At 50.4% G+C, this 21,859-nt stretch overlaps 1 protein-coding gene across 11 annotated transcripts in view; it reads right to left on the bottom strand.

Annotated features, from left to right (window-relative positions):
- SEMA4D (semaphorin 4D) overlaps positions 1-21,859 on the bottom strand; it is a 128,069-nt gene that overhangs the window by 29,850 nt on the left and 76,360 nt on the right. For 6 of the 11 annotated variants that reach the window (XM_074395546.1, XM_074395547.1, XM_039474633.2 and 3 more), the window contains 4 exons: positions 13,584-13,692; positions 9,158-9,504; positions 7,204-7,349; positions 3,659-3,721 (listed from right to left, as the gene is read on the bottom strand). In XM_074395546.1, coding sequence (XP_074251647.1) covers positions 3,659-3,721; positions 7,204-7,349; positions 9,158-9,263 — 315 coding nt within the window. In that variant the 5' untranslated portion in view covers positions 9,264-9,504; positions 13,584-13,692. Of the gene's footprint in view, positions 1-3,658; positions 3,722-7,203; positions 7,350-9,157; positions 9,505-13,583; positions 13,693-14,109; positions 14,238-21,859 lie in introns of all 11 variants that reach the window. The other 5 variants (XM_039474634.2, XM_039474636.2, XM_074395543.1 and 2 more) reach the window with 2 other exon arrangements.

The following is a 21,859-nucleotide window of genomic DNA, read 5'->3' as shown; positions in this document are numbered from 1 at the left end:
TCTCAGGGGCACAGACCCACGTTCACCAACACCAGCTCACACGTGGCCTCGGACCAACGAGGTATGTGTGTGCATTCTCGGCCTTGTCTTGCCGTCTAGACCCTCTGCAGCTCCTCTTCACACGCTGGCCTGTTCTCGTGCAGTAGGAGGGTCACTGGCCCCAATCACTCCCCTGGGCAAACCTAAAGCTGAAGCTGGCCTGAGAAATTGTATCTCTGCAATGTCCACAGGCTGTTCAGGTGCCAAGCAGGATTTTGTTTCAGTCCCTAATTGATACTCAGCAAAGATGTGGTGACTGAAAAAAAGACTCAATGGATGCTTACCTCAACTCTTACTGGGACACCCGCTGCTGAAAGCAATACATTTTACTCTTGCTAAGTACATAGACCATTTGTTTTGTTGCCAGACCTGGGGACGTGTCCACCCTCCAGAATTCCCTCTTTGTTCCTGGGGACCTCAGCCTGCCTCCCACTTGCACAGAACTGGAAACAGCAATTCTAGGTCTACCCAACCCAGGGCTCCAGTCCAGGCCCCAGGGAGAGGCTGCTCTAGGAGAGCCTGGAGCATGGTTTGGCATCAGAAAGGCCCAAGCAGGAAAACAAAGAAACCATTTCAGAACCCACTATTTTAGGCTGAGAGTACTCAGATTACATGTGCTATAGTCTGAAACGATCCCAGATTAGGAGAGTTCTCTTTTGGCTTGACTGTTTTTAAACAGGTTGGAAGTAATTCACTATTCACCCCAACCCACCTGCACACCCCTGGAAACTGGAGCTACACTGCCTGCCTGCTTTTCCTCTCACTTCCTAAACTACCTTTGGATTTGAAGACAAAGACTTCAGCGCAAGTGTTCAGCATCTGTGGGGGGAAATCCCCGCAAGTGCCGAGGCAACAGTCTGAAGCCTCCGCCTGTTCCCATAGGAATACTGAATTAGAAAAGAATTAGAAAGATAAGCACATAGTTATTCCTATACAGGATCATATAGAATCATTTAGTTATTCACATATAATCATAAAGATATATATAAAACCTTTTAATTTTACTAATGATTATCAGGTAATGAAGCATGAAACGGAGGTGACGTTGTGAAAAAAGTGATCCTAAGGCAGTATGCTCTAAGCCCTCTGTCACGCCCACGTGAGGGCTGCTGAAGGGCACCTCGGCTGTGCGGCAGCACCAGCGCTGGGAAAGTGCCCGCTGTTTAGCCAGCTAGGGAAGGAGACATCCAAAATGGCTGAGATGTGCCCTTCCTGGGGAGTTAGGAGAACACTCCACTTCTCCAAGCTCTTGTGGTGGACCTGACGGCTGTCAGGGAGGCCCACAGACATTTGGGGGCTTAACTGTCTCTACGTGGTGCTGCGCTTCAGTGGTCACGTTCCACGTCCACTTTCATGCTCCCCTTCTGCACCTGGATCCTCTTTTCCTTAGAAGATAAGAATTAGTAACACCCATAACTATTAATGTCCTTGATATTTTTGACAAGCGTGTGAAAAGCGCTGACGCTTAAGTTTTCTCCTCGCCTGGGCTACTTCAAAGTCCCGGGCCCCTGTCTCCAAGGCACGTGATTTACTGGACCCTATCACTGACCACCAGTGCTTCGCCCCACCTGCCCTGCCCCCTGCTTTCTACTCAATAAAAGTCAGGGTGTCCAGGCCCTCGGGGCCACTGCTGGGCTCTGCGCTTCGGCTGGCAGTGGACCCCTGGACCCAAGCTCTGTTTTCTCTTTCTTGGTGTCATGTGTCTTTTATTTCCACAGTTTCTCATCTCCACACCTGTAGAGAGGGGCTCACGGGACCCTGTAGGGCTGAACCCTACAAGCATTTCATTAGGAAAGTTTAGCAAAGACTTCTTGAGTTTTCTTTCTTTTTGTTTTTTGCTCTTAACTCAGCTTGTCTCGACCACCACTGAGGAAGACTGCCCAATGCCAGGTAGGGACACGATGGCTCAGAGGGTGACCAGGGTAACCTAGACCTGCAGAAAGGAATGAGCACTCCACCCAGGGCTCCCTGAATGAGCACCATACTGAGGAACCTGAGGGCCCAAAGGGACAGATGTGTGCCAAGAATCCAAAAGTCGTAGTGATAGAGAAAGGAAGCAGAGAAAGTCTAGGCAGACAGGGGCAGGTCCCTGGCAAAAAACCCCACCTTTGAGCCAAAAAGCCTGAAACCTGTAGCCCAGAGTGAGAACTTCTGTTTGTCTGCCTCTCATGACTGGTTCTTTCTGAATAATGCCTTTTTACAATCAAATGTTGCCTTTTCCGTAAAAACCTATAGCAGCCCATCCTGCCCTCCATCCTGTGCCTATAAAGACCCCAGACTCAGTTGGTAGAGAAGAGAAGGAGCCGGACTGGAGAGAGGTGACTTGACTTCAGAGGGACGGATGGACTTTGGAGAAATGGCTTAACTTTGGAGAGGAGCTGGCCATAAACGGCCAGACTTCAGGGAAGATTATTTGCCTGTCCTGTTCCCTCCCCAGCCCCCCTCTCCGCTGAGAGCCACTTCTGTCACTAAACAAAATTCTCTGACTCCACCATCCTTCAAGTGTCCATGAGACCTCATTCTTCTTGGACGCCAGACAAGAGCTCAGGACCCACTGAATGTGGGTACCCAAAAAAGACTGCCCTACTGGCCCTTTGCCCTTACTGGCAGAGGGCAGCTGCCCCATGCAATGAGGCGAGGGGCCCACTGAGCTTCTAACACAGCATTGTCCACAGAAAGCAGAGATAACAGAGCATTGTAACATGCCTTCTGGGACTGGGAGGCCTCAGGCACCCCAACCTGGGTACCGCCACAGGGCCCACACAAAGCCTGCTCCTGCTGGCACCCAAAACAGCCAGGTAGCCACCCAGATCTTTCACTCGTTTGCTCATGTGCTCCCTCCTGCAAGAGTTTGAGCGCAGCAGGCCGATCAAATGGGACACCTCTGTCGCAAGTCCAGTGAAGGGGCTGAGAAAAACTGCATGCCTAGCACTCCTCCAAGCCTAAGGCCTCTGTGTGCAGGGAAGCAGAACCAACCGGGAATTTCTATACCATTCACAGTGGGCTTCAGAAGTCGTATGCTGTAGTCAAAGTTTCAGGCCATTTGAATACATTCAATTCATATACACTTGAAAAAAATATTTCCCAAAGGCTGACTATGCTTGGCACCTGCTCTGAGAAACCCAATCCTGACACTCAGGAATAGAGGGGTGAGCTCCAAGACGCATCACAACAATGTAACCAAGCCCAGCAGAATGAACAGAACCTGGAGAAAATGCCTGGCCTGCACTGCGGGAGTCCTGGCATTCAGTAGATTACAACAACCATGGGCCGGGCGCGGTGGCTCACGCCTGTAATCCCAGCACTTTGGGAGGCCGAGGCAGGTGGATCATGAGGTCAAGAGATCGAGCCCATCCTGGTCAACAGGGTGAAACCCCGTCTCTACTAAAAAAAATATATATAAAAAATTAGCTGGGCATGGTGGCGCATGCCTGTAATCCCAGCTACTCAGGAGGCTAAGGCAGGAGAATTGCCTGAACCCAGGAGGTGGAGGTTGCAGTGAGCCAAGATGGCGCCATTGCACTCCAGCCCGGGTAACAAGAGCGAAACTCCGTCTCAAAAAAAAAAAAACCATGAAATATTTGCACGCGGTTTTTTGGTAGCTTACAAAAGAAATTACCTGTTTTGATTTCCCCTTTTCTGCGCATTTTGCTTTTTTGTCTTCTGAGACCTTCCAATGTACCTGTTGGGAAGAGTCCATTTCAGTGCATATTATTTTAAAGAGATACTAGCATTAAAATGCACAATTTAAAAAACATATTTGACTTTAGAGCCTAGAGGTTTCCCGGAGATGATCAATTCTCAGACTGCAAGGGAGGCTCAGAGAGCAGGGGAACAGCCTGGGGCCTTCGTGAACATCCTCACTGTGATCCTTATCCTGAAACAAGTGGAATCTGGAAGACCAGCTCCCAAATTTCCATCATACACCACAAAACAGCAACAAAAATCAAACTACTGAAAGTGGAGAAAACTAAATTATTTGTCAAATACCTAAACCGTAAGTATTTTCATACATCAAAGTGGGCTTTTTTGCATCCATTCAAAGTGACTCTACAGGCCAGGCATGGTGGCTCACACCTGTGATCCCAGCACTTTGGGATGCTGAGACAGGAGGATCATCTGAGGTCAGGAGTTCGAGAGCAGCCTGGCCAACATGGTGAAACCCTGTCTTTACTAAAAACACAAAAATTAGCTTGGCATGGTGGCGCATGCCTGTCATCTCAGCTACTTGGGAGGCTGAGGCAGAAGAATCTCTTGAACCCAGGAGACAGGTTACAGTGAGCCGAGACCATGCCACTGCACTCCAGCCTGGGCAACAGAGCAAGACTCTGCCTCAAAAAAAAAAAAAAAAAGTAACTCTGCAGTCTAGGTTTTTTTTCTCTGTTTGTTTGTTTTAAAGCCTCAATATTCACTGTATCAGTGGAAAGAATTACAGTTCCTTAAACTTGCATGTCAGTAGCAGGAGGAAGTGACGAAGTAACACCACCAGCTCAGCTCAGACACCGTCTTAGTTAAGATCCACGTTCCCACCACCTCTTCTTTCAAACCAGGGATGATTCGTGATCAGAAACTGTCAGGGGGTGAGGACCTTAGCCCCTTACCCTCCAAAGCCCCCACAGGATAGAAAGCAACAGAAGATAAAAGGGAAAGAACAGACGCTTCTATACCTATCCCTGACTTACCTTCCTCAAAATGCCCCATCTCTCTCCATGACGCTCCATAACTCATACGAAAGAAACCAGTAACAACACATTGTCCTCCACCCAGAGGCTTGTAGTGGGTGTCAGGGGTCAGAGGCTAGAAGCACACAGGGCTTCTAGGAGGGAGAGTGTGAGGAGGGGAGCCCCACTCTAGGTGTCTAGCTAACTCAGTGGGTTCCTGCACAGCACCCAGGCAGCAGACACAGTACCAAGGGAATGTCTTTTCATGGAAATGGAAGTCCTGATCAGGACACACAAAAGCAGAACAGAGTGTCATTTAAAATAGCAACTTCCTTCAGCATTTAAAGTACAGATGATTTCATCCACTTGCATTAAGGGACAAGGGAACGTGCTCTTCAACGGGCCCTTGATGACGATTTTCACAGATGCTTGGCTGGGGTGCCTTTATTTTTTAAGTTTAAAAGGTCCCCAAGCCTCTCCCCGACCCCGAGGGGCCACCATGGTGTCATTCACAGAGCAATGGCTGGCTCCCACTGACCACCTGTGGGGCCAGCACAAACATACTGTCCACAATTCCCGCAGGACGGCGTGGTCAGAAAGGCGCTCGGAGGAGGAGAATTTAACAGACACGCCAAGAGTAAGAGCTGAGTAAGGTGAGACCACCACATCCTTCTGCTCAGAGTGCCTCACAGTGCTAAATGCTTGGTTTTTGTTTTTTGAGACAAAGTCTCGCTCTCTTGCCCAGGCTGGACTGCAGTGGCATGATCTCGGCTCACTGCACCGTCGACCTCCTGGGCTCAAGTGATCCTCCTGCTGCCTCAGACACCCAAGACCTGAGCCACCACACCTGGCTATTTTTTGTAGAGACGGGGTTTCGCCATGTTGTGCAGGCTCGTCTCGAACTCCTGAGCTCAAGCAATCCACCTACTACGGCTTCCAGTGTTGGAAATACATGCGTGAGCCACTGCACCCAGCTGAATACTTAGTTTTCAGAGCATAATGCTCAGAAGCCCATTTATGTGTCAAACCGAAATTGAGAAATCAGCTGGACCCTTGAGATGAAAACAAAAAGAGATCCGGGCGGAAAATGTCCAACATGAACCTGGAACAGATTCCAGAGAGAAAGGAAACTACCCCACACCGCAAGGTCTCAGGAGCCAACCCACGCAGGCTGCTGTTGGCCGTGGATCTGACCATTTGAGCATGCGGTAGGGCTTTCACTGTGATGGGTCAAAGCACAGCAAATATGTTTAGATCCATGAGTTCACTGTGACACTAAAAATCAATTTAAAAAACTCACTCTTGTCCTTTAGAGGGGAAACTGACTCGTTAACTCATTAGTCTGAAAACCGGTAAACAAAGGCAAAGATTCCAAGCATCGAGTCTGCATTTCCCAAAGGAACCGGGACCTCTATGGACCAAAAGAGCTGGTGATGGGCATTTCCCCTTGTATACGATTTCCAGCTAACAAGTGGAAGAAGAGGGGTAGAATCAGAACATGTGTTTAGCAATCTTTGATGAGAAGAGTGTCTAGACTTCAATGGTGAAAGGCCACTGAGGTTCAGGAGGAGTAACACCTGCCTCCATGGACAAGCCCCCCCACTCACGGCCCCAAGTGTGGTGAGCCTGGACCTGATACCCAGCTGGGGATGTGAAGACAGAGACGTATGCTAAAGACACCGTGAATGGAGCTGGGTGTGGCGAACGTGCTTACAGTCCCAGCTACTCAGGAGGCTGAGACAGGAGGATCGCTTGAGCCCAGGAACTTGAGGCTGCAGTGAGCTACAATCAAATTTTAAACTTGATTTGATTTTTTAAAATGTTTAAAGACACTGTGGTGACTCAAAAGCAGTGTGAAGGCTGGGACACAGGATGGGCTGCACAGAGTGGCTTTCTGAGGAAGGAAACCGAGGCTGGCTCCTAGGAGGGGAGACTGAACGGACAGCGTGACCAGTTGCGATGGACGGGAACAGCCTGGTTGCAACCCGATTCAGACTAAACGTTTGATCTGAACAAGCTAAACAAGCATCATCTACGAAAGAGTCAGTGAAATCTGAACACTGGCTGAATGTATGACGACGTAAATTTTGGAGACGCTATTTTTGGTCATCTGCACGACAAGCAGCCCTCTTCAGTAAGAGATGCCCAGATGAAGAATGTGGTGTCGGGTCTGCCTCAATGCCCCAGGAGGTGGGCGGGCACTGTGGGCAGCACTGACCACCTGGCCTTGCATAAGCTGCAGTGGGTACGGGGCTCATGGCACAGCTGACTCTACTCATAGGTATGTTCGAGATTTTTTTCATAATAAAAAGTTCAAAAACAAAAAATGAAAAGAGGGTGGTCCCTGGGTGAGCTGCTGGTGGACACCCAAAGACGGCGCTGCACGGTGGCAGCTACAGGACAGAAGCTCCAGGTGAGTCAGCCCTCAGCCCTGCAGTGGGGCCAAGACAGGCTCCCCACTCAAGCCGGGCTGTGTGAACACACAGGGGAGCCCAGGACGTACCTCGTGCTGCTTCTCAGAGACGTTGAGTGCGTTCACAGCGAAGATCGCCTCCCGGGCGCCTATGTACAAGGTGTCCTGGTCCTCGCTCAGCAGCAAGGCTGAATAGTTGTAGATGTCTGGCTCGTGAAACTGCAAGAGATGCACCTCTGTGGAATGCAAGGGCAGGGTCAGAGTGGGAGGAAGAGACAAGCAACGGAAGCATTTTTAAGCCAGGGCACATCCTGGGTCCCTGCGTCAGTGCCAATGAGCACATCGGGGTGCAGTCATATCTCAAGGGCCGTGCGTTGCTGCAACAGGCATTGCTGCAATGGAGGCTGGCCTCAGTCAATGGCAGACCCACAATGTGGCCAGCAAGTGTGAACATGGGACCCACTCACCGCCCTAAAGCTCGAGCCAGGAGCTGGTGTGCTCACTTTGAGGCTATGAGTTGGACGTCTCTTCCGGCTCCCTTGGATCCGACAGAGTCCCAAACCCTGCTCTGCCAGATGCTTCCTGTGACAGCTCCCACCCTCTGCTCACCTGGCTCTGGTCTACATGCCTTTAGTCATCCACAGACTAGGTGTACAGAGAATATAATGGTTTAGGATTTTCTTTTTCAGAAAAAGAATGTTTTACTTCAAAATCTTTACAAAATTGATTTTGGAGAATATATCCATCAACCCATGCAATTCTTAGTGACCACCGCCACAAACGTACAGACCAGAGAAACAAGTGACATCTCTTTGCTTATTAGGTTACTGTATCGACAGCTACTTAGGAATATGAAGACTTGAGCAATAGCTGCTTAAGAACAATATAAATGTAGCAGCATTACATTTTTAGGAACTGTTTCTTCTTTTCAACCATCCTGGCATCAATCTGAGCATGATGACCTTGGTTTTTGCATACTGCCAAGAGTCTGCCTTATTTAAGAGTCAGGTGGTCCAGGTGTGGTGTTGGGTGCCTGTAACCCCAGCACTTTGGGAGGCCAAGGTGGGAGGATTTCTTGAGTCCAGGAGATCGAGCCTGCAGTAAGCTATGATTGCCCCACCGCACTCTAGCCTGGGCAAAAGAGCCAGATCCTGACTTCAAGAAAATACAGAGTCAGGTGTTCATGCTTTCTGTTCTAAGTTTTCAGTGTGAAATGGAGATGTACACAGGCAGGTTTTCTCCTGGCACAACAACAGCCTATAATGCTGATAACTCTCAGCCACCTGCAAGCAACACCTTGCTCAAGACCCAGGGAGTGAGCTCTCAATTCACTGAGCCAGAAACCCAGGTCCCCAGACACATCCCTGAAGAGAAGAAATAACTAAAACAAAAAACTAAATAGCAGCAAAGCAGAGCAGCTGGCATGAGACTCAGCTGCACGTAGGACCAGCGTCCTCACGGTGCCTCGCAGTTCTCAGGTGCCTGGGGCAGACGCTCCGAGGGGTGGGTGCTTCAGCAGCACGCCTCAGACATCACCAGGTATGAGGGAGGGAAGCTTCCTGTCAGGGGTCCCCAAATTCAGAAAACAAATCAGGAGGTCCGCACGAGGCCTGCTGAGTATCTACAGCTGTCAACAGCCTCTTCTTAGATCAGCTGCGTAGGCCTGCCTGCTTAGACAGAAGTTCTCAGGGTAGAGAATGCAACAGATCACACGGCAGCGTCCTCAGCCACCTGCCTCAGCATCCCAGGCAGCAGGGTCACCATCTCATCCTCAGCCACCTGCCTCAGCATCCCAGGAAGGAGAGTTCCTGTCCCATTCCCCAGTCACCCACCTCAGCATCCCAGGCAGTGGGGTCCCCCCATCCATCCCCAGCTACCCATCTCAACCTCCCAGGAAGTGGAGTTCCCATCCTGTCCCCAGCCACTTGCCTCAGCATCTCAGGAAGTGGGGTCCCTGTCCCATCCCCAGCCACCCACCTCAGCACCCCAGGGAGTGAGGTCCCCATCCCACGCCATCAGTATCCCTGCAGGCTTTACTGCTCACCTCTGTGCTCCCAGGTGATCCGGGGCATGGGTGCAAACGCCATCGCTGTCCCAAACACCACTGCAAGGGCCGTGAGCAGCCCCCTAATGGGGCAGCGCATCTTCATCAGGTAGGGGCAGCCCCAGGGCCTCCAGCCACAAAGGCTCACGGCAGCAAGTGGCCAGGCAAGTGTGCTATTGCGGACGCGGCTCAGCGCCCCAGGACCAGGGCCAACAGCACAGCCTGGAGCTGGTGAGCGATGAGGTCCCTGAGAATCCACATCTCCCAGTTCTCCAGGTGAAGAGGGGCCGCTCTCACCACTACAATGTCAAAGCCCCCTTGATACTTCTTTAGGGCCTCAAGAAATGCTGGAAGGAAATGAGAAAGAAGAATCAGGACCTGTGGTGGGCGACGACCTGCTTCTCACTGCCCTACAGCCCCTCTGCCTGCCCTGGGTCCCCACCTGGGTCCATCTGCTGAGGAACAGGGAGGGTGGCAGGGGAAAAGAGTGGACGGCCCACATGGATGCAGGAAAGCAAGGCCAGGGTCTTCGGGAATCAGTGCTTCCCACTCCTCCAGCGCCCAGCCCAGAATGCAGGAGACACACGGAGGGGTCCTAAGCGTGGTGTGGGGCACCTGGCAGACACACACAGCCGCTGGCTGCCCAGCTTCCTTCCTGTGTGGCTGCTGTGTCCAGCTGGTAACGAGATGAAACTGAAGGAACTCCAGTTTCAGTTTCCCTTCGAGACTCTGCCTTTGTAATGCTCAGTGAGGAAACAGCCAGAAAAACTAGAGGCTGCAGAGAGAGCTACGATGTACCTGTGAGTGCACACACAGGCACAGATGGACACCTGTACAAACACACACACGTGAGGCCTTAGCACCACGCAGGACTGTCTGACCTCTGCCCCAAACGGGACCCTGCTAGCTCTTCCGGTCTCACCTAAAGAAGTCTGTGCCTCATAGAAACGACGCTAACTCACTCTGGTTTGCCCAGTAAGAAGCAGCCCTTAGTTCTCTTGAACAGGCTTAATGCTGCCGAGTGAAATTGCGGGGCTGGCGGTGGGGGGAGGTGTGCACAGGCCTTCCGGCCCCAGCATCCTCTGATGACTGCATACTGTCCTGGTGTACCCCACAGCCTAACCCGCCACAGGACTGGCCCAAGGGGCTCTAGCACCTTGATCCGGGGCCAGCTGCTCCAGGTTCACTCTGTGAGAATGTCCTGAGCTGGGCACCCAGTGATTGGGCACTTTAACATTATACTTCTGTAAAAAGTTCACTGAAAACAGCAATCTGGGATCCCTGAGTCCCTCGCTCCCGCTTCTATCCAGGAGTCCTGTGGGGGTCATGGAACAACCACACCCCTGAGCTCCAGACTCCAGAACCCCACTCTACGCCACCACCTCCACATGCGACCTTCCACACCCCAGCCAGACACAGCTGAAACGGAACCTCACTCTGCTTCCAGACAATTCCTATAGTCCACGTCCCCCACGTAAAAACAGCGCCAGCAGTCAGGGGCCGACGCCATCTACCTCTAACCCCACCCCCACTCCTTAGATGGTGCTGCTGCCCGGCCTCAAATACACCTGGGGCTTGTCTCCTGCTGCTCATCTCCACCACCACGCAGATCTGAGCGATGCTCCCCTCTCATCCTGGCCTCTCCAACAGCCTCCTACTCCCTTCCTCTGCTTTTGCTCTTGCTTCTGTGGTAGAGATCACTGGCTTCCTGCCCCAGCAACCATGTTCCTGCATTTTCGCTAACCAAATCCCGAGGTTACTTGGGTTGGCAGTGTGCCCAGCTCACTACATCTCCCAGCTTCTCTGGTGGCAGTTCTGGCCAAAGAATTGTAAGTGTAATTTATTAGATGGCAATTCCAGGAAAGCTCTTTAAAAGAGGCTGATTCACCTAGCAATTCCATCGGTCCTTCCTCCTATTGCTGCCTGGAACTAGAATTTGATGGCTGGAGCTCTGGCAGCCATCCTGTGACCAAGAAGATAAGAGTCTCATTCTACAAATGGCCAGTGGAAACCCACAAGAGCCTGTGAGACCCTGATAACATAATGGAGACTTGGTACTTGCTTTCTGCTGTCATTTGTTAGCAAATCTGTTAAGTCCCAGCCCAGCGAAACCCAATGAACTGACATTGGCTCTATTCAGACTTGCTAATAAAAGTGTTAATCTCTTTAAATGACTTGTTTGCAGATTTTTGTTACCAACAATCTCCCTCCAATCCACTGCTAATGCTGTTATCATAAATCAAGTTGTATCATTTCCCGATGTGAAATGTTTCAACACCACCTCATCACTCAGAGTAAGGCCCACATTTTTCATCATGGCCAGCAGGGCCATCGACAACCCTACTCCACCTCCACCCACCTCTCCTCGTCCACGCTCCCCGCCCTGCACTGTCGTGGCTGCACCTGAACACACAGGGCTCGGCCCCTCTGCGAGGCTGTGTTAACGGTTGTCTCTGCTGCCTGTCAACACCATTTAGAACATTTCCAGATGTGTCTGCTCTGAAGTCACCGGTCTAAATCTCACCGCACAGTCTCATTCATCTATCTAAGAGGCTTTTCCTCTGTATGACTGATCGGTAATTAGCAATGGCTCCCAAAAGTTGCTCTGCTTTGAGCTCCCAAACCAGTAATGCTTTCTACACAGGCTCCCACTGAAGAAAACTCAATAAATTATAGGTTCAAGTCTTCTGAATTACAGGCACAATTGCGGTTCCTTGCCATAATGGTGACTCTCTTTGTCTGTAAAACAGAAGTAGACCCACCTGGCCTACGAAGTTGTTCCGAGAATGAATATTAATATATAATGAATATATAATAAATCATTTCGCATCTGATAACAATAACGTTTATTACTCTGACAAATACAAATGGAGCTCCTGCTCTGAACAAACCAGCCCTGGCCCCATGGAACCCACACCCTAGAGTAGGGCTGCGTGGAAGCAACCAGCCCTGGGTCGGGCACCCAGAAACATCCCATCGCCCTGCAGGGTCCACTGCCCTGGCTCTTCTTGGTTCTCATGGATGCAGTGACAGACACAGGAAAGGAGGGTTCACAGTGGTGACAAGCAGTCCCTCAAGAGAAAAGCTCCCGTTAAAAACTGTCTACCCCTCCTTTTGGACCAATGGTCTCCTGGCATTTTAGGTGTGTGTTCTTTCTCCCATTCCATGTGACAGATGTCACACCGCCAGTGAGAGCCAGAAGTGACAACGTGGCCACACTGCCCCATCCCTTCCAGCAAAAGAGAACTGCACACTCAAACAGTGGGAGACTTCACGCTGGCTCCCGTGCCACCAGAGGAGGAAGAGGAGCGAGAGGAGGCTGGCCTCCAGCAGGCAGGGCCTCAGAGAGGGTTCTAGTCCTGCACGCAGCAAGGACACCAGTGGCCTGGTCCAAGTGCTGCAGTCACCGCACAGTGGAGCCCAATGCACTGACATTGGCTCCTCCAAGGCACACCCAGCTCCAGGTCCCAGCCGAAGCCAAGCCGTCCACAGCAAGGACACAGCAGAAGCAACCCCCCCCCGGGGCGTGTCCCCCAGCTGGACAAAGGTCCACCCACGCTAAAGAAACGGCGATGAGCTGCCATGGGATGGGAGAAGGTGCTCTGAAGACAGACGCAGAGCCTGCAAAGATAAAACCTGCAGCCACACAGGAAGTGAGTGAGGGCAGCCCAGGGGCAGGCGAGTGGACACACAAACCACTACATCCAGACAGGGGAATGTTACCCAGCATGAAAAATAAATGAGCCGTTAAGCCAGGAGAAGTTCCTCCCTGGAGGAAAAAGCTTATCATTAAAGTGAAAGAAGCCAAGCTCTAAAAGTACCTACTGCATGATTCCGCCTATAGGACATGCTGGGAAAGGCAAAACCGTGAAGACGGTAAAGAGATCCGGTGGTTCCCAGGGACTATGTGGAGAGAGGGATGAGGAAGTGGAACACAGCATTTTCAGGGCAGGAAAACTACTCTGGCAGGGATACTACCATGGTGGACACATGTCAGTTATGCATTTGTCCAAGCCTACAGAACATACACCACCGACTGGCAAGCCTAATGTCCAGTACAGGTGTGGGGTGCCGAGACATCTGTGCAGGTTCAGTGACTGTAGCAAAGCTGTGCATGTGGGGGAAGGCGCGTATGGGAAATCTCTGTACCTTCTTCTCAATTTTTCTACGCACCTGAAACTGCTCTGAAAAATAAAGTCTATTAAAATCAGTAACAACGAGGAATGGTCCTAGGAGTTCCTTGCCAGTCACAAAGGAAGCCTCTGTGAGGGTTCATGGCATGGACACACAAAGGAGGTGAATGCCCACACCAGGGGGCTGCGAGCAGAGATGCAAGGCCCACAGGGCTTGGCTCATTTAGGGTCAAATACCAAAGATGCTGGGTCCCCGTTGGGGGGATATGGTTTGCAGAGGATCTAATTCTTACCTACGTCCCCAACTGCAGTCAGTCCTCTCGGCGTCCCAGTAAGCAGGCTGCGGTCAGCCCAGGCTGAGTCCAGAGCCAGGAGAGAATTTCTCTCTTTGGAAACTGGTATCTGGAACAGAGATTTATCTCAACTCTCTCTGGAAACCCAGTGAAATGACTCTAAAAGGATATGAACTTTAAGGATAAAAATGGAAGAAGGAGGTGACTTGGGAATCTATTAATAGGTAAGTAGTAACCAATGGTGTACTGGCAAACAGTAACAACAGGGTGGGTGGGGGGTGTGGGGGTGTGGAGAGTCGGGCGAGCGGTGGGGGTGGGGGTGCCCGGCTTGCAGCACACGCCGGTTTCCGTGGTGTAAATGCTGCTTTCGAGCTCCCAGCATGACGTCGCTGAGCTGGGGCGAGGGGCAGAGAAGCACCCAGCACACGGCACTGCCACTCGGATACAAGAGGCGAGTGACCACAGCCACGCAGATAGCAGCAGCATGCACACAATACTAGAAGGGAATGCGTTCTGAGTATTTCACCTTTTAAAATACAATTTGTTTCACTTTAAGTCCATGTATTTAATTTTGAACAGTGGCTGTGCTGACCCCCAGCTCTCTCACACACCACGGGTGCTGTTTTGATTTCCAGACCAGAGTTGAGCCAGGGCCTGGAAGAAGTCACAAACAAACACAGTCTGGAAAATGGAAGCAAGAGCTTAAAAGTGAAAATGTGATGAAAGAAATGAAAGGCGGGGAAAGTAAACTAACAAGGTTTCCTAGAAGTTAACTACGTAGCCGCGATGAAAAAACGGTGAACAGACAACTGGAGGATCCATTCAGGAGTCCCACACGGAACTGGCAGGAAGTCTGGACAAAACAAGAGGAATAAAGCAGTAATAAAAAGAAAATATCTAGAACAGAATGAGCTTTCAGAATGACCGCGCCCAGGAGCACAGTGAATGAAAATCCGCCCACACCCGACACATCACACGGAAATACGAGAATCCTAAGAGATCAAAGGAAGACACGAGGCTCCCAGAAAGAAACAGGCCACAATGAAATTACCTCTGAGTGCCCCACTGGAGGCTGCAAAGCAATGCCTTTGAATCCCAGGGAAGATGACTTCATAGCTAGAATTCCTCATCCAGTCAAATTTTCAACCAGCATGAGTGCGTGCAGAACATTGCTTCAAACCTACACGTTCTCAAATGTTTTACCTCCCTCAGATTCTTTTTCAGAAAGCTACTGCAGGATTCGCTCCACCAAAACAAGGGAGCTGCTTCCCAGGTCTTCTTTCTTAGGAAGTGAGTCGAGGAGAGGCAGAGAAAGCGGGGGCTGGGGAGCAGGCAGAGGCTCCAACGGGGCGGAGCAGGAGAAGCCACGATGGATTACCGATTGCATCTGTGGCTTTGTTCTCAGAAATGCGTTTTCAGGCTCTTACAGAGTCTGAAGATGAATTAGAACTGATACACAGATTAGAAAATGAAGGAGTTATTAACCCCAGGGGGGGCAAGAGTGCCCTATGAACGGAAACGTAACCAGAGTGTACTTATCACTGTGCAGTTGCCCAGCCCCCCGTAAGAAAAATTACAACTAACTCCATTGGGGGTCTGGGGGAAGAAGAGAGGAAGGGGAGGGGACAAGGGTCAGAGAACACAATCCTGTCTTCCATCATAATACACCATCTGAGATGGAAAAGCCAAGAAACGTAGGTGTGTCTAGTTTGAAGGAATATACCAAATGGCTAAAATAGTTGAAACGCACTGTCTCAGGGCAGCAGGGAAGGGACAAAGGAACAGACAAGCAAGTGCTGCTGCTTCTCTCAAATTAAGTAAGAACGATTTCACTACATGCATTAATTACTTTCATAAAATGAATTAACCTTAAAAAGACATCCATGTTCTGTCCTCGCAGCCTGGGGACAGCAGCCCAGCGGCTCCAGAAGCAGAAGACAGAACCCCCTGAAGGTAGGCTCTCAAGGACGGGAAGAGTGAGCTGCCTCTGTGCAGAGCCTGGGTCGCGAGAGCGGCCACATCTGGGGGCTCAAACGCATTGTAAAAATAGGATTGTTCCCCGCAAAGCCGAGTGCTGGGCAGTGGCATAGGATTTAACGCAGAATGCCGGCTCCTAGTGTGGCCAGTCCCCCCCGACTCCACCCCACCCCTCCCAGGCTGCCACGAAGACTTGGTGCTTGCTGCTCCTGCTTCCAGACTGTTCTTCCCCCAGGAGCTGCTGGCAGCTGGCTCCATCCCACAGTCACTCTTCTCTCCTGACCCCCACACTCTACTGTTTTCATAGTACTTGGCCCAAGGACCTGAAAATGCCTCCCTGACCTAGCTGGGGCAGAACAGGAGACACACAAACATCCCAGTGAGAAGACTGGGGCCAGACCTGGAGAGGACGAAGGTAAGCTGCCAAGAGTGGAAAGTTCCACAAAACAAAATCACCAGTGAAGAGACATTTAAAACAAATCTTGCCATAGTATCCACAACCAAACCCAGGGATGGCTAAGCCATCCCTGAATGAATGAATGTGCCTGAGAGAAGGTATTCCAGAAATGTCAGCAGGTGCCCCTGTGGAAGCCAGCAGGTTCTGTCTCCTGGGTGGCTTTAAATGGTTACAAAGGACTGTCAGGACTGGGGTCATTTATGTGGTTACTCAGACTGGTTATGTTGAAAGGAAAAAATCTTTTTCTTTTCCAGACGCTGCCATGTAGGAGCTCAGCAGGGCATGGACACACCCACCTGGCTTCCAGACGCTGCCCTGAGAACAGTGACTGACACCAGGCTTCCTGGCATGGATTTCTATCCAGGTCTGCAGCGTACTGACCTCATCAGCAGACACCAGATTCTCGATGGCCTAGATCAGACCCAGCTGCTCTTCTCAAATGGCCTTTAAAACCATCCACATGAGTAGCCAAAGGTCAGGATAGAAGGTCCACACCACACACTCCTCCTCCTGGGGAGGGGGAGGGGCTCAGCATTTTCTTTGTGACATTGAAGGGGTTTGATTATTTTCTCCTTTTTCAACAAAATGCATTGTTTCATATAATTTAGAAACTGCTTTAAGCAAAGCACACACCACACTCACACAGATCTGCCAGCCCCGCGAGTTCTTTCAGAACAGTGGCTCCATAATCACTGATGGGTGTTACATTAAAGACCTCACTCTAAATTGTTAAATTAAAACAAAAGGAGAAAAAGCCCATTTTGCTGGCTCTCTTCACCATTTCTGAGAAGCAATGGCATCCTGCTGGGAGCTGAGCCGTATGCATGTGCATTTTGCCCTGACAGTGTGAAATTGCTGCCCTTCGCATTCAGAAAGAACGACTTGACACAGAAGCCCATTAGAAAGACAGGGTTATGAAATGTCACTCCCATTACTTACATGTAATTGGGCTGTTCATGAGGGTGCACGAGCCCACTTTAAATGTCAGCAGAAAGGAACTCCGAGGGGGCTCTGAGCCCCACACTCCTGCTTGTCAGCGCTTGTCAGATGGCAGCTCTCCCACCCCCAGGGGACTTCAAATCAAGGGAGGAGGTCACAGCAGAGAAAATGGGAGTACCCAGCAACCACTGTGCATATATGTCTGTGTGGGTGTACACATACGTGGATGCTTATACGTCTGTGTGTATGCATCTGTTCGTGCGCATGCATGCGCATCTGTATTTCTGCATGTGTGTACATGAACACACAGAGATATGTGCACCTATCCATGTCTGTACATTTGTATACATCTGTGCAGGTGTGTTCTGCACATGTGTACGTCTGTGTGTCTGCACATGCATACACGTATACGCATCTGTGTGTGCATATGCATCTGCTTGAATCTCTGCATGTGTGTACATGTGTATGTCCGCACATGCATGTGTATGCCTGTGTGCATACATATGTACACCTGTGTGTGCATGTGCATCTGTGTAAGTGGGTGCATAATGTATGTGTGCATGTTTGTGTACACAGCAGTATGCACACATACATGCATCTGTGTACGCAGACATGCATGTGTGCATCTATATGTGCATGTGTGTGTACGTGTATCTGCGCATGTGTCACCGCTGCAGCACACACATTCTGACCACTGCCAAATGCCCTGTAAGGCAAAGACCATGGACCAAAAAGCCATCTGGGGACTGTCCAACCACCCATGTCTCGGCTCCCTCCTGGGATCAGCTGTCTGGCAGCTAGGGCGGAGAGGGGACACCAGTCACTACCACACAGAAGGTGTCAGTGCTTCTGCCAGCAACAGGATGTAACACTGGCATTAAAATGCCCTGGCTCGTGTCCCAGGGAAACTGAAAAAGGATCTCTAGTGACAGCTGTGGACTGGCCAATCTAACATAGGCAGTCATTACCTGGACCCCTGAGCTCACTGCAAACGCCGCCTGGGGAGGCGTGTTCTGGCTTATTTCTTATCTCAGGGGTTTGTCCAGATGGGGCAGGTAAAGCTTAGAGCCTCTCCAGGCCCTGCAACGAGGACAGTGGAGAACAAGCACTTACCACATCTCCCCCCAGCTGGAAGCAGGCGGCCAAGTGCTAAGGAACACAAGACACCGCTGCCCTCCCCAACCATGCCCTGCCAGTGCCCAGCCACCCAGCATCCCTACCCTGGGATGTCCTCTGCCCCCAGAAACCCCTCTCCCACCTCCAGTTAGGGTGCTGATGTCACCACCCTGCAAACTGAGGATAAAAATGGCCTTATCCCATCAGGAATCAGGAATGGGTTTCAGGAGCTGCTCAGGTCACAAGCGTAACAAACAGCTTATTGTTCCAACTTCAGTTTTCCTAGACTTTAAAATGGATCCCTGGAGGCCAGCGCTCCAGCTCTGCAGGGACATGCTTAGCCCCGGACCTGTGCTGGGCTGGACACACCCAGCAGGGCAGCTGCCAGGTCCGGTCCACTTCATCCTCAAGCCACATCCCTGCAGGGGCAAGCAAGCCACAGCCAGAATGTCTCAGACACACTCTAACCTCACCCACTTCCCAAAGCCCTGGGTGCAGCATGTACAGAACGGGAAACCCAGGAAGAGAGGGCAGCGGGAGTGAAGGACACATGCTATAAGGATGCGTACCGAGTGGCAGCAGGAACAGGGCCCTTCAGAGGAAGAGTGGGGACCCCTCTAAGCAGCAGCCGCCATGGCAGAGATGCAGACTATCATGCCACTTGTGCAACCTCACTCTACTCTTCTGACTCGGATACAGACAATACTGTCTTCTCTGGAGGGTGTGTGGTGTGTGCACACGTCCTTGGGCCCAAACAGGTTAGTGCTAGCAGAAATAAAATCATCATCTTCCACTGGCCTAATGTTGACCTGCTGCCACCTCCAGGGGAGCCAACCGTCTCCCTACTGGACCTGGCTCCCGGGGAAAGTGTGGGGTACTGGAAAGTGGTTGGCCAGCCCCTCAGGGAGGACTGTGTTCACCCTGCAGCACTAAAGGGATGCCTGGGGTCATGTCTTTCAAAGGTGATACTATGGTCTGAATGTCTGTATTACCCCTAAATTCAGATGTTGAAATCCTAACCACCAATGTGATGGTTTCTGGAGAGGGAGCCTTTGGGAGGTGACTGGGACAGGAGGGCGGAGTCTTCATGAATGGGATTAGTGGCTCATCAGTCTACAGTCTCTGAGTCCCAGAGAGCTCCCTCACCCCTCAACCATGTGAGAAGACGCTGGCTATGAACCAGGAGGAGGGCCTTCGCCAGACACCAAACCTGCCAGCACTTTGATCTTGGACTTCCAAGCCTCCAGAATGGAGAAATAAATGTCTGTTTTTATGTCACCCAGTCTGTGACATTTTCTTTGAGCAGCCTGAGCTGACTGAGACAGTGCCAATTCAGGGGCCACTGGCACCCAGCAGAGCTCAGCACCAGATATAACACAGCCGGCAGAGATGCTTCAGAATGCCAAAGGTCACCATTTACACTGCGAGGGCCTTTGATATGACACTAAAACTGGTGCTTCAGTCCCCAGAGCTTGACCTGCAAGGAGGGCAGAACTACACAAAAGATATATATAGAAGGGTTTTGCTTTAAGTGGACTTTATTTGTATTCTTAATTTTCCACCTGTCTTATAAAACTTTCCTACCTTCAGAAATACCTCCGCCAGGCATGGTGGCTCATGTCTGTAATCCCAGCACTTCGGGACGCCAAGGCGGGTGAATCACAAGGTCAGGAGTTTGAGACCAGCCTGGCCAACATGGTGAAACCCCGTCTCTACTAAAAATACCAAAAATTAGCTGGGCATGGTGGTGGGCACCTGTAATCCCAGCCACTTGGAAGGATGAGGCAGGAGATTTGCTTGTACCTGTGAGGCGGAGGTGAGATCGTCTCAGCAGTGAGCTGAGATCATGCCACTGCACTCCAGTCTGGGAGACAGTGCGAGACTCCGTCCTCCAATACATAAACAAATAAATAAAAATAAAATAAAAAATAACTCCAGCAGGCTGCCTAACTCCACAAAACAAATGTAAATTAAAATAAAATACCCATTTATTTATTGTCCACAAAGCAGGCTAAAATTTCAAAGTCTGCTGCTAGCCAGTACTGGGAAGGTGTGGCGTAAAGGACTTTTGGGGGCAATTCTGAGCTATCCAGATGTCTGCACACACTGACCCCCTGGCAAATCCTGGGCAGCAGTCCTACAGACAAACAGTGTGTGCACAGCTGCAGGCCTGCAAAACGACGTGTGGGAGAACCACCCTGCCGTGCTGCGACGGTAACATGTGCCACCAGAGGGGATGCTCCTCAATGAGGGGCTGGTTAACAGGCAGGCCAGGAAGACAGCACCGTTAGAGAGACTAAAGCCGGTCTACACCGACTGCCTGTGAGTGCAGCACACACCAAAGACAGGTGCAGAGCAACAACACACCAGGCACAACCCACCTGTGTCAACAGAGGATGCGTCCGTCTACACACAAACCACACACACACACACACACACACAGCCACGGACACACATAAACACGCACAAACACCAGACACAGAGTCACAAGAACACACACAAGAACACGCAGATGCATACACATGAACGTGGACAGACAGCCAACTGGTGACAGTGGTCACTTCTAAGGAGGAAGAAGACAACAGCCAGGAAACTCAATTTTGCTTTGTTTTTTAAAAAATGATTCATACTTTTGTATCGCTTCTGTAAAAACATTTAATTCATTAAGAGACTATGTTTCACCCATGCTATACCCATCAGCAGACCAATAATTGAAGCCCGTCACGTTAATGTGTGCGGCTGTGTGTAACGTGATTTTTCACATGCTAAGCCATTTCTTGGCTTGAGTACCTATTTCTTGCCATACCTTTGACCCTTTTTAATTTGCATGAAAAATGAGAAGCGGCTTCTTTTCCCCATATATACTTCATGGTTTTTGTGACAGCAAAGTAAAAATTAACAGAAGGAGCTAGTCCTCCTGGGCTCTCACGCTGGAACTCTATTATTACTTAATACAGCACAGAGTAGATAAAATTGTCTGTGCTTTCAATTACCTTATAGCTAAAGATTCCAAAATGTTTTTAAATGAAGAGATTAACAAAGAGCAAAACTCAAAGACAAGTGACTTAAGGAAGGAAAAAAAACCTAACAAAAAATACTTGTAACACACAAGTGTCAATTCCTAATAAATAAAGTGATCTAACAAATGTAAGAAGACAGAGCTCCCACCCCAACGGACCAGATAATACACCTAGCCAGTAGGCACAGAAACAGCTGTCGCCCTAGCAGAAACGCTGTGCTAATTAAAGCCGCCCTATCTAACTGGCATGATGTGTTCTCATCACAGTCCCATGCATAGGAACCAAGACCGTCTACACTGGCTGCAGGACTCTTTAAAAGCCAGCAGAATCAAAAACCTTGTGGGGCCCATTCATCATACTTGAGTAATATGAAAATGATGAAGAAAACGGGGGTTTCACTTTTGTTTTTACAAATTAAGCTGGTTATTTCTCTCTCCTTTGAAAGTGAAAATGTCTCGCTTGGAATGGACTCAAATCAAGATTAATCACAAAAATGGCCCAAATCTGAGGAGGGTGACCTGGAGAGCCCTCTCATTACACCATACCTTACCGACCACCTCCCTGCACCCTCCAAAGGAAGCAAGCAAGCTTTCTGGTGTGGACACCAGGGGCCATCAGTCACAGAGCTGCCATAAGCCCAAGCGGGAGAAGCCGAGAGAGCAGGGAAGAACATGGGGAGCGGGAGCAGGGACAGGCAGTGGGAGGGCAGGAACAGAGACAGACCATCCCTAGGGGGGCCCAGCCCCCACCTCCCCACTGCTGAGCCC

The sequence above is a fragment of the Saimiri boliviensis genome, chromosome 2, assembly GCF_048565385.1.
Source record: "Saimiri boliviensis isolate mSaiBol1 chromosome 2, mSaiBol1.pri, whole genome shotgun sequence".
Lineage (NCBI taxonomy): Eukaryota > Metazoa > Chordata > Mammalia > Primates > Cebidae > Saimiri > Saimiri boliviensis.
Note: the sequence above shows the minus strand (reverse complement) of the source record. Positions and strands in the feature narration are given on the sequence as shown.